General features: G+C 40.4%; 1 protein-coding gene across 1 annotated transcript in view; it reads right to left on the reverse strand.

The window, feature by feature from the left end:
* Positions 1 to 1,521: 1,521 nt before the first annotated feature.
* Positions 1,522 to 12,726, reverse strand: part of HTR1E (5-hydroxytryptamine receptor 1E) — a 92,518-nt gene continuing 81,313 nt past the window's right edge. Inside the window, exon 2 of the mRNA XM_017860974.1 lies at positions 1,522 to 3,044. Coding sequence (XP_017716463.1) covers positions 1,762 to 2,859 — 1,098 coding nt within the window. The 5' untranslated portion in view covers positions 2,860 to 3,044 and the 3' untranslated portion in view covers positions 1,522 to 1,761. The remainder of the gene's footprint in view (positions 3,045 to 12,726) is intronic.

The following is a 12,726-nucleotide window of genomic DNA, read 5'->3' on the forward strand; positions in this document are numbered from 1 at the left end:
GGAGGAAAAGTGTTGAGATGGGGAGGGAGAAAGGAAGGTGCAGAGGGAGGCTGGGTGTAAGAAGCAAGATTCTGGAAAGGTTGAGAGGGGATAGATTGAAGGACTAAAAACACGGAAGTGGAAAGGAGGCAAATCAATGTCTTTTCCCTACAAAGAAGAGTGAAGAGATAGGGAGAGGCTGTGGATGAGAGACTAGGAGCAGAGGTTGAGAACGGTCACCTACTTAGGAGTATGCAAGAATGTACAAACTTTCCGTCCTTCTGCCCTCACTCTTGACTTTGTAATGGTGTACTCCTCCATGTGACTATAGCAGTCACTCCTTCTCAGGCCACACCCATGGCCTCAGGTCCCATCTGCAGCCTCCTAGTCCCAGGGTAGAGCCTGGCACGGAAGCCATAGTTATTCTGGGAGACACAATTTCATTCTCATATCCTGATGAGTGGCCTTTGGTGTAAACACAGATTTTCAACTTTTACTTTTTTTCCCCAAGAGCACAACCAGCAATTTTTTTTTTTTTTTTGAGACAGGGTCTCACTCTGTTGCCCAGGCTGGAGTGCAGTGGCATGATCTCTGCTCAGTGCAACCTCTGCCTCCCAAGTTCAAGTGATTCTCCTACCTCAGCCTCCTGAGTAGCTGGGATTACAGGCACGTGCTACCATGCCTAGCTAATTTTTGCATTTTTAGCAGATATGGGGTTTCACCATCTTGGCCAGGTTGGTCTTGAACTTCTGACCTCAGGTGATGCATCTGCCTCGGCCTTCTGAAGTGCTGGGATTACAGGAATGAGCCACCACGCCCAGCCGCAACTGTTAATTTAATGAGTAATATTCTCCAATGAAGTTCTTCAGATAATATATTCTGTCATTTGATCACTGCACCTCATTAAGCTTCTTAAAAAGTCTTCCAAATTTGACATGTACTCCCACCTTAGCCCTGCTACAGTGAAAGTGTATATGGGAGGCTTAGCTGGGATAGATTTTAGAATTGGAGGAGACTCAATGTGTCTATCAGGTAATACCGCAACACACTGACCAAAGTAGATTTAGATGATTTCTTATTTGCTTTATGTTTTATATTCATAGTAAAAGACAGAAAAGTGCCAGTGCATTTATTCCAGGTATTTCCATTTTAGAAAATGAGGAAGTTTATTTAATCATGAACTAAAAAGGACAAGCCAGCTGTACTATTTTTACCTGAAAGGAATAGGCTATATAGTCATAGTGCTACAGTAAACGACTTTAGCTCAGGTCTGCAAGCAGTAGATGACAGCACATCACTTTCTTTTAATTCTTTACATAGTCATGCAATTCCCACTGGAATATGTATGCAGATAGAGCCGTAATCTCAGATTTAATGCCATAGAGGGCATTATCAAGTATTTAATTTATAAGTAATAAGAAATTCTGCAAATAAAGATATTTTTGGCATTCTTTAATTGCAGGGTAACTGAAATGGCTAAAAAAACCCAAGCCCATAAAAAGTATTTACTATTTCATCTTATTATTACTTCTACAAAATTTATGTTTTTGTATGATAATGTTTATTTGAAATTATGTATCACAGATAAGACCAGAGGTAGAAAACAGCACACCAAATAATCCTCAAACAAAACAGAACAAAACAAACAAACAAGAAAACAAGACCACACATACTTACAAACTCTCCTGAACCAAGTATGTCCAAGAATTAATAAGTTGCACCCCTTACCCCCATCCACTCATGAGGCTCTGGTAAAAGTCGTGCCTTTTAGCTTTTTACAGTCTAAGTATGCTCTCGGCATCTAATGAGCTTTTTAAAAGCCAGCTTAAAGTCTTCATTAAAACTCGTATAGAGCAGAGGGTTGATCAGAGAATTAACATAACCGAGCCACGTCAGAAAGTCGGCCACTTCGGAGGACACGGTGTAGATGCTCAGACCCACAATCAACTCTTTGATGAAAAATGGCAGCCAGGACAAAATGAATGCGCCCAGAATCAACCCCAGGATGCGCGCTGCCTTCCGTTCCCTGGTGCTAGAAATCTGCTGGCGTTCTCCCGGGTGATCTAGATCATTGTCGAAGGGTGGAATCCTGATGGAGGCATGGAACTTTTCAAACTCTGTGGTAGGGTCTGAAGTGGAGAAGTCAGACACACAGAAAGTCTGTGTAAGTTTACAATTTGCAAAAGAATTCTGGCTATCTGTGCTTCTGTTGCTTAAGTGCCGACTTGATCCCCTTTTCTGGTAAAGGCTCTTGGCCGCGTGGTAAATCCGGTAATAGAGAATCAGTATTAAAGTCAAGGGGATATAAAACGCGCCCAGCGTGGAGTAAATGGTGTAGATAACATGGTCGTGCTGGATAGTGCACTGGCTAGGGGGAGGGCTTAGGCGGTGGTGGCTCCTCCAAAACAGAGGGGGCATGGAGATGAAAATGGAGATGGTCCAGACGGTGAGGATCATCAGCGCCGCCCTCTTGGCCGTCCTCTTCCTGGCGTATTCAATAGCATTGGTGATGGCCCAGTACCTGTCCAGGGCAATGACACAGAGGTGGAGGATGGAGCAGGTGCAGCAGGTCATGTCCACACTCAGCCACACCTCACAGAGGAAGTATCCAAGCTTCCAGTGGTCCATGACAATGTACATGATGCTCAGGGGCATGACGAGCACGGCCACCAGGAGGTCCGTCACGGCCAGAGAACAGATTAGGTAGTTGGCAGGCTGGTGGAGCTTCTTGGTGGTGCAGATAGCCATGATCACCGCCAAGTTCAGCAACGTGGTGAGGGTGGTGATGACCACCAGAGTCATGCAAATGAGCATCTTCTCAGTGATGGTCTTGGGCCTCACAGCCATGCTGGCTTCTGTGGTACAGTTTGTGATGTTCATGTTTTCCCTGTTTCAGTCTACACTGTGGAGAAGCTGTTGGTTATTTTTCTTTGGCTGAAAACTACGTAGCCTTGAAGGTTTCTCACTTGTAAGGAGGCTGTAATTTGTTCAGCTATGTGGTCTTTTGTGTTCCATTTTCTGTTGGTAAAGGGAAGGGCCACAGCATTTCTTCTGACTGAAGGTTCCTGGAAAATATTATGCTATTGGTTAATGAATGAGAAAGCCACACTTTTCCTGGAAAACATGAAAATAGTTTGATATTTATAAATTCTTTATAAATTTTAATTTTCTCTTTCCTGTGGAATTTGAGCTCATCTTTACATTGTTCCTCAAAGGATACTTTTTCACTTCAGGGAAGTTTTCACACTGTTTTTTTTTTTAAATTATATTTTAAGTTCTGGGATACATGTGCAGAACATGCAGGTTTGTTACATAGGTATACACGTGCCATGGTGGTTTGCTGCATCCATCAACCAATCATCTACATTAGGTATTTCTCCTAATGCCATCCCTCCCCTAGCTCTTCAACCCTCAAAAGGCCCTGGTGTGTGATGTTCCCCTCCCTGTGTCCCTGTGTTCTCATTGTTCAACTCCCACTTATGAGTGAGATCACACGGTGTTTGGTTTTCTGTTCCTGTGTTAGTTTGTTGAGAATGATGGTTTCCAGCTTCATCCATGTCCCTGCAAAGGACATGAACTCATCCTTTTTTATGACTGCGTAGTATTCCATGGTGTATATGTGCCACATTTTCTTTATCCAGTCTATCATTGATGGGCATTTGGGTTGGTTCCAAGTCTTTGCTATTGTAAACAGTGCTGCAGTAAACATATGTGTGCATGTGTGTTTATAGTAGAATGATTTATAGTCCTTTGGGTATATACCCAGTAGTGGGAATGCTGGGTCAAATGGTATTTCTGGCTCTAGATCCCTGAGGAATCACCACACTGTCTTCCGCAATGGTTGAACTAATTTACACTCCCACCAACAGTGTAAAAGCATTCCTATTTCTCCACATCCTCTCCAGCATCTGTTGTTTTCTGACCTTTTAATGATTGCTATTCTAACTGGTGTGANATTTCTGGCTCTAGATCCCTGAGGAATCACCACACTGTCTTCCGCAATGGTTGAACTAATTTACACTCCCACCAACAGTGTAAAAGCATTCCTATTTCTCCACATCCTCTCCAGCATCTGTTGTTTTCTGACCTTTTTTTTTTTATTATTATTATACTTTAAGTTCTAGGGTACATGTGCACAACGTGCAGGTGTATTACATATGTGTACATGTGCCGCGTTGGTTTGCTGCACCCATTAACTTGTCATTTACATTAGGTATTTCTCTAAATGCTATCCCTCCCCCATAGCGGGCCCAGTGTGTGATGTTCCCTGCCCTGTGTCCAAATATTTTCATTGTTCAATTCCCACCTATGAGTGAGAACATGCAGTGTTTGGTTTTTCTGTCCTTGCGATAGTTTGCTCAGAATGATGACTTTTTAATGATTGCCATTCTAACTGGGCTGAGATGGTATCTCATTGTGGTTTTGATTTGCATTTCTCTAATGACAGTGATGATGAGCTTTTTTTCATATGTTTGTTGGCTGCATAAATGTTTTCTTTTGAGAAGTGTCTGTTCATATCCTTTGCCCACTTTTTGATGGGGTTGTTTTTTTCTTGTAAATTTGTTCAAACCGTTTTTGACAAAAACATCACCAAATTTTAAATGTACTTTGCCACCCCAATTAATTTCTTATTATATTTATTCTTTTATACATGTTTATATGTAAAAAGGCTTTTTTTTTGCATTTGAAAATATGTATTCATATTATGTAACATTAAAATTCTGGGATCATTACATTAAAGAAAAAATTATATTGCTTATAAGAAGCAGCTTTCAAATTAGATTTTAAACTCTCACAGTAAATAGGCTGGGCGTGGTGGCTCACACCTGTAATCCCAGCACATTGGGAGTTCGAGGTGTGCAGATCACCTGAGGTCAGGAGTTTGAGACTAGCCTGGCCAATATGGCGAAACCTCATCATTACTAAAAGTACAAAAATTACCTAGGTGTGTGGTGGCACACACCTGTAGTCCCAGCTACTTGGGAGATTGAGGCATGAGAATCGCTTGAACCTGGGAGATGGAGGTTTCAGTGAGCCAACATCGTGCAACTGCACTCTAGCCTGGGTGACAGAGTGAGACTGTCTCAAAACAAAACAAAACAAAACAAAACAAAACTTTCACAGTAAATATTAAACTCCAAAGGTATGGAAGTGTCACAGTGGGATTACACAACTTTGTCTAATTATTTCTAACATTTTCTGCATCATACTGTTCTATTTTTCTTTGGAGAAAAGCATATAACATTACATTGATATTTGTGGAAAATTATTCTCTGAGTAATACAATAAATCAACTGTGAAACAGCATCATCACCAAACTAAAGATGTCTATATTAAAAAAGTATTTTGTTTCACTTAACATTTGTGGCTGCCCTTCCCTTCCCTTCCCTTCCCTTCCCTTCCCTTCCTTTCCTTCCTTCCTTCCCTCTTTCCTTCCCCCTGCCCTTCTTCTTCTCCCTCCTCCTCCTCCTTCTTCTTCCTCTTCTTTTCTTCTTCTTCTCCTTCTCCTCCTTCTCCCTTCTTCTTTCTTCTTCATGCTCTTCTCTCTATCTCCTCTTCTTTCCCCTCACCTCCCCTCCTTTCTCCTCTCCTCTCTTCCCCTCCTCCTCCTCCTTCTTCCTCTTCTCTTCTCTTCTCTTCTCTTCTCTTCTCTTCTCTTCTCTTCTCTTCTCTTCTCCTCTCCTCTCCTCTCCTCTCCTCTCCTCTTCTCCTCTCTTCTCTCTCATTCTCTCCAAGATAGCTGTGATTAAGCTGGTCAGTCAATGAGCTAGTGCCATTTTTATAGAAATATAAAGTCAAATACAAATGTATATTCATGAGAACACAACAATCAAAATTACATGGAAATATTCACAGTTAATGACTGCTGGATAGAAGGCTTATCAAATCCTATGATTTGACTCCACGGGATTTGGTCCAGGAAGACTTCAAGGAAACGTTAGCAGTTTTAAGAAGAGATATAGATTGATGTGCATAAGATTTAACAGACAGTGATTTCAGCAAGGGATGGAGGCAGGAGCAGGTGAGGCACATGTGTAAGAGGATGTGAATGTTGGAGGGAGTCTTTGGGTGGTTTGGAGATAGGTGGCAGGAATAAAAACCTCCAGCATGTGGATAAGATCTAGCCCTAGTTTTAATTTCTTCTGCTCATAGAGCAAAACCAAGAAGGGGAGAGATAGGTGACATTTAGCCTTCAGATATAGAAAGTAAAAGAAAACAAGATGTTCACTGAAGACCACAAATGTGTCAATTGTTTTCAAGACAGTTTGTATCTTTTCGTAATTAAATGACAATCTTTTAGCCTCTCTGTTTCCATTATGTACTCACAGCATTTCTATGACTACACCTACTATTCTGTGACTCTTGTGTTTCTCTAGTTCTTCCATGGGGCTAATTCTATGAACAACCCCCCCCTCTCTTTTGTAGACTAAATATTTTCTTCTCTACTGGTACCTTTCCCCCCTTTTTACAAACAGTTTAAACTTGCATTTGTATCTGAGGTAGACTGTAAAATGGAGATTGTGGGCTTTGGAATCAGACAGACCTGGGTTCAGATTCCAGCGGTGCCATCTACTAGCTGCTTGGACCGACCTCTCTCCATTGTTCCCTGTGTTGCATGGTCAAAGTTTCTTCACGTTGACCTCTTTCTCTCTAATTGAATGAAAAAAGTTGTTTCATTTTTTGTGCATGTACTAATCCTTGGTTATGTTTTCCTTGGGTTCTAGAGATTTATTGGGTAGAATGGTTCTCAATAAAAAGACTTTTCCATTCTGGTTGTAAGATTGAGAGTATAGAGAGTAGCATTGATAAGGAAAACTTTAGAAATTTCAATTTATAGTAGAGGTAATTAGGAAATGTAGTGATTTTGAAAGCATGCAGTTTAAAAACATCAGAAATAATTCAGCTTTATAGTACTTTTAAATCTGCTCTGTTTATCTGAGCCCCCATAACTCCTGTCATCTCTCTGGTGACATTTTCTTCCTTATTTTGTGACTATTTATTTTTTTATTCTCCCCAACAGACTATACATTTCTAGTGGGTGGGATGTATGCCTGATTCACGTTTTGGACTAATTCTAGTTAAATTAGTAAAAATATTACAGGTTGAGAGCTACTTTTTTAGCTCTTAACATGACTTCCTGGTTTATTTTGTGCCCAAGCCTTTCAGAGTAAGAGTTAGATTTTGTATCCCTGTGTTATCAGTCACCCCAAACTCCTGCACACACCTAGCTTGCCGTCTTCCATCTTTTTTTCATTTAACAAATATATTTTGAAGTTTGTCCCATAATAACACATATAACACATTCTTTAAAATGGCTAGGTGAGATCAGGCCCAGGAAGACCTAACTGCAGAGCAATTACGGATTGAACAATTCTGAGAACTGGGCCCTGGAGCTCTTTACTGTTTTTGAGATAGGGTCTCACTCTGTTGCCCAGGTTGGAATGCAGTGGCACAATTATGCCTCACTGAAGCCTCCACCTTCCCAGGCTCAGGTGATCATCCCAACTTAGCCTCCTGAGTAGCCGGGACTACTGGCACACAAAACGACACCCGGTTAGTTTGTATTTGTTTTTTTGTAGAGATGTGTTTTACCATACCATGTTACCCAGGCTGGTGTTGAACTCCTTGGCTCAAGTGACCTGCCCTCCTTGACCTCCCAAAGTGCTGGGATTATAGGCATAAGCCATTGTGCCTGGCCTCTTTTTAAAGGTCAATTTGGTAAGAAGGAACCAGCAAAGCAGACAGAGAATAACAGTCACTGAGGTGGAAGAGAATGATGAGAAGTAATTTTATTCCAAGACCAAGTGAAGAAAGCTTATAAAGCTGCATAAATACTACTGATGATTCAAGGGTGATGGGGACTTGACCACTGGGCTAGGCAATAGGATAACATCTATGCCCTTGACAAGGGCAACTTGGTGAAGCAGTGGAGGTAAAAGGCTGAAGGTGGGGGTTTCAAGAAAGAATGAGAGAAGATAAGATAGACAATAAATGAGAAAGGTTATTTCAAGTGCTTTGCTGAAATGGGGAGTAGAGAAATAATAGCTATGGAGAAGAATGTGGAGTGAATTTTTTTTGTTTTGTTTTGAAGAGAGATCGTCTTTTTAAACTAGGCTATTTACAGTTTTCTTTGCTACTACACTCAGTATCCTTTATATTGGGACAGAGCATTTTTGGAGTGAGTGAAATGTAAAAGAGGAAGAAGAAAAGCAGTAATGGGGGAGGCTGATGAGAGTGGTCAATGGGACCTGGGGCGTCAGTGAAGTAGAGTTCCTTGAGCAATTTTCGGGATCATGTGGGGGCAGTGAAGATGTCAAAGATAATAGCCATACTCAAGAAATGATTCAACCTCAATTGTGTTGAGTTTCTTTAACTTCTCAGGAAAAGAACACGTGGTTTTCTAACCACTACCAATTCCTTAGTGGTTTTCTAACCACTACCTTAACCACTACCAACTCCATGGTATGATTTCTAAGTAGAACAGAGCTGGTTAAATAGCACCTGGGAATCTGTTCAGCCTCTTCAGCTTTTCACATAGTATGGGAGGAGGGACTATAATAACACTCAACTCAAAATACATTCTGCAGAACAAAGCCAAATACTAATATCAACACACCAGACTTTTATCAGTCCACCAGAATGGAAAGTTAACTGCAATAGTCAGAGCTAAAAATGGATACATCCTGTGAGGAGTTGATGGAGGACCTTTTTGAGGATTTGTAACTTTAAATTTCCACTTTATTGTGACATAAAAAATATCATGACGTCCAAGGCCATATTTAAATGGTTTTTCCTAAACATTACAAATAAGAGAGAATTACTCTAAACCAAACTGGTTAGTGTATGCTGCTCCTCATTTCCTGGGATACTCTGGAGCCTCTGCTATACCATCCCAGTGAAGGTCAGAGCACCAGGGAGAGGAGGTTACAGGGATGACAGATGTTAAGGCTGACTCTGGCATACTATTCTTCAGGGGTTTGTCCTTTGCAGCAGATGAAGAGGGACAAGAATCTCTTCCTCATCCAGGAAGAGTTTCCAAAGCACCTAAGCATTACCAAGAAGGAGGAGTCAGCTGGCACCTGCTCATCTTAAAAATTCTCTTAAAGAGGGTTTTATATTTTGGATCTGGTTCCTCCAATAGAAAACTGACATGCACTTCATAAGTCCTGATTTACTTTAACCTAAAAAGTGTGCCTGAGTCAGCGGTTTTGGAGAGGAAGCTTGGAGTGGTGACTACCCACATGGACTCTGAATGCTGACTCTGCCACCTGTCAGCTGCGGTGTAATCCTAAGCATGTTCTTTAACCTTAGCCTGCTTCAATTTCCTCCTCTTTAAATCAGGAGTAATGACATCTTTCTCTAAGATTAAGGTAATGTGAAGATCAAATGTGTTAATACACATAGAAGCTGAGAACAACGCCTAATACACAGTAAGTGCTATGTAAGTGTTTGAGGTCATTTGTTATATGAATTTCCTCAGTGTTTTCTGCATTGGGTAATGGAGACAAATTTCATCTCACAAACTCTGATGTGTAATAAAAGCCTATTAAAAATAAGCCAACTTAATTTCATTCTTTGTTTTTTTTTTTCTTTCCAACTTTTATTTTAGGTTTTGAGGGCGCAAGTGCGGATTTGTTCCATGGGTAAACTGCGTGTCACAGGGTTTGGTGTACAGATTATTTCACCACCTAGGTAATAAGCATAGTACACGAAAGGTCGTTTTTCAGTCTTCACCCTCCACTCACCCTCTACCCTCATGTAGGCCCTTGGGTCTATTGCTCCCTTCTTTGTGTTCATGTGTTATTCGATATTTAGCTCCCAGTTATAAGCGAGACCATGTGTCAACCTAATTGCTGCCTCTAAGCTTCTCACTTCTCATGCTTGAGACTTTCTCTAATCCCAACCACATCCCCAAGTCTCTGGAGGATTATGCAGGGTCAGGCGTTGAGGTTTGATTGGGGAGAGAGGTTTCAGGTGTCGCATGCACAGAGAAAGTCCCTGGTAATATATTTACTGTCCCCACTCCTACAGTTCTTTCAGATCCAGACTGCCTCCCTAACATTCTTAGGAAATGTCCCAATGTTGGGAACCCCATGCCTAGGCCCTAAGTCCCTAGCCACACCATGCATTTATCCCTTTTAAAAATATTATAGACTCTCCAAGGGACTTTCAGAACTTCTGGCCCAATTCTTAGACTCCCGGGATCTTTTCTGTCCCTCCATTTTTCGGGGGATAGGTATGTAGACCATGGGAGAAATTCCTTTCTTCCTTCCACTTTTTTTTTCCTAACCCTTTCAGCCACCTTGTAAAAGCTCTCTTTTCTTTTTTTGCTTATTTACAAATCTTTTATTAATTGATCTCCTATGGGCTTGGCTTTGAGAACATAAATAGGGATTATTGTCTGACACTTCTGCTTTCTGAAATATCTGTGAGGTAAGGAAGCATAAACCAGGCCACATGCTTGACTGAGGGAAAGAGAAAAAGTAGAAAATAGCATCCAGCCATACATGTAACATTGCTTGTTGACATACTCCTCTTTCCTGGCATTTTTTGAGTTATCTGAAATATGGGACAAATATCCTTACCACAAAGTTTTGCTAAGACTTTGAATTATCAGAAAATATTCTATAACATCTCAACCATTAAAAGTTTAACATGCTGGTGGACCTGGAGCATTCCTGATCAACTCATTTACTTTGCTTGTAATCACCATCATTTAGAGAATATTTTCCCGAACTGCTTTGAAGGACCCCAGGGTATACTTGCCTTTCTCTATTTAGTTCCCAGTATTTTCCCAGCCTGTGTAAGTCCTGACTTCTGTCCCTTCCTAGACACTTCCAGATACCACTTCCCTTTGATAAGTCATTCCCTCCTGCTACAATGTTTCTGTTTTGCACATGGCCTCTAAACCCAGCCAGGAAAACTGCCCTCAATTCTGTCAGCTTAGCCACCCTCTCTCCTAGCAGCATTTCCTGGCTCCACGTGATGTTCTGAGTTGCAATTGCTCTACCTCTTGCCTACCAAAAATTCAGAGGTCATATAATAGCTATTGCAAATGGCATTGAAGCTGTCTAAAGTCAATGTATTAAAAGTTTAAGCATCTTAGACCAATAACTACTTTAAAGAAACCACAGAGAATCAAGAAACTAACACTACCTTATGATTATGCAATCATTGGAATCCAAACTGTAAAAAAATTCATGGGTTAAATCACCCAATTTCTTCAAAAATAAGTTGCAGACAAGGAGGGCGATGGGAAGTGTGGCACATAGACTAGAAGGGACTTAAAAGATACATAAAAATAAAAGCAAGCAAACCAAAACTATCATTATCAGGGATATGTATTTGAGTGATGTAACTTTCAAGGAAGCTTAAACATAAGGAGGATGGTTATTTTTATGGGGAGAAACACGATTGTGATTGAGACATAGCTTCTGTATTCAGTTAAGTTATATTTCTTGATCTGGGTAGTGGTTTGCAGGGGTGATTGTCTTATAATAATTTAATAAACTGTACATTTATCTTAATTTAAGAGGTTTAAAAAGATGCTCTTAAATATAAATAATAATTCAGCCTGGAATTCTGTTTCATGTGTTAATCAGCAAGCTGCATTTTATACTCTAAAATCAGTGCCTGTGAACTTAATTATGAAGGACCTCTTGTCTCCAGGAAGAGTCAACACTCACCTTTCCCCACAGAGAATGGCTGCTTTTGGACATTGATGTATGTGGCATGCTCAGTTCGTTTTTAATTTCACCAATTTAGCTAATCTATTGGTTTTCAATAACTGTTAATTCACCATAAATATTCTTTCATCTCTTCTTTGGTTGTTCTCATTTTGCCCAAATTACTTCCAATCATTTAAAGAAGGCTTCAATGCGTACCAATTTCTTCTTTTTTATTATTTCAGGAATGGCACCTTGCCCTCACATTAGTAATTTTATTTTTCTGTTTGTTAAATTTACTTTCTCAGCCTTTGGAAATACTTTTCTTTGCCTCTCCAGGGAAAAAGAAGGGTGGATGATCTGTTTCCCAATTAGATCTTCAGTAGAAGCAGTGGGAAGATATAGAGGAGATACTGCAGTGTGGGATTCTTTATTCTCTTTTTCTTTTTTTATTTATTTAAATTGTGATTGGAATATGACGTGATTATTACAAGGTTATTATATTCATAAACAAGAAAACATTACCATTTTATAAACTCAAACAAAACAGTGCATAGAGTTTTACAAGATGTTTATGTACTCTGGATACAAGTCTTTTTTTTTTTTTTTAATTTTTAAAAAGAATTTTATTATACATTAAGTTCTAGGGTACGTGTGCATATTGTGCAGGTTTGTTACATATGTATACTAGCGCCATGTTGGTGTGCTGCACCCATCAACTCGTCAGCATCCATCGATTCATCATTTATATCAGGTATAACTCCCAATGCAATCCCTTCCCCCTCCCCCCTCCCCATGATAGGCCCCGGTGTGTGATGTTCCCCTTCCTGAGTCCAAGTGATCTCATTGTTCAGTTCCCACCTATGAGTGAGAACATGCGGTGTTTGGTTTTCTGTTCTTGTGATAGTTTGCTAAGAATGATGGTTTCCAGCTGCATCCATGTCCCTACAAAGGACGCAAACTCATCCTTTTTTATGGCTGCATAGTATTCCATGGTGTATATGTGCCACATTTTCTTAATCCAGTCTGTCACAGATGGACATTTGGGTTGATTCCAAGTCTTTGCTATTGTGAATAGTGC

The sequence above is a fragment of the Rhinopithecus bieti genome, unplaced genomic scaffold, assembly GCF_001698545.2.
Source record: "Rhinopithecus bieti isolate Rb0 unplaced genomic scaffold, ASM169854v2 scaffold_52521, whole genome shotgun sequence".
Taxonomy (NCBI): domain Eukaryota; kingdom Metazoa; phylum Chordata; class Mammalia; order Primates; family Cercopithecidae; genus Rhinopithecus; species Rhinopithecus bieti.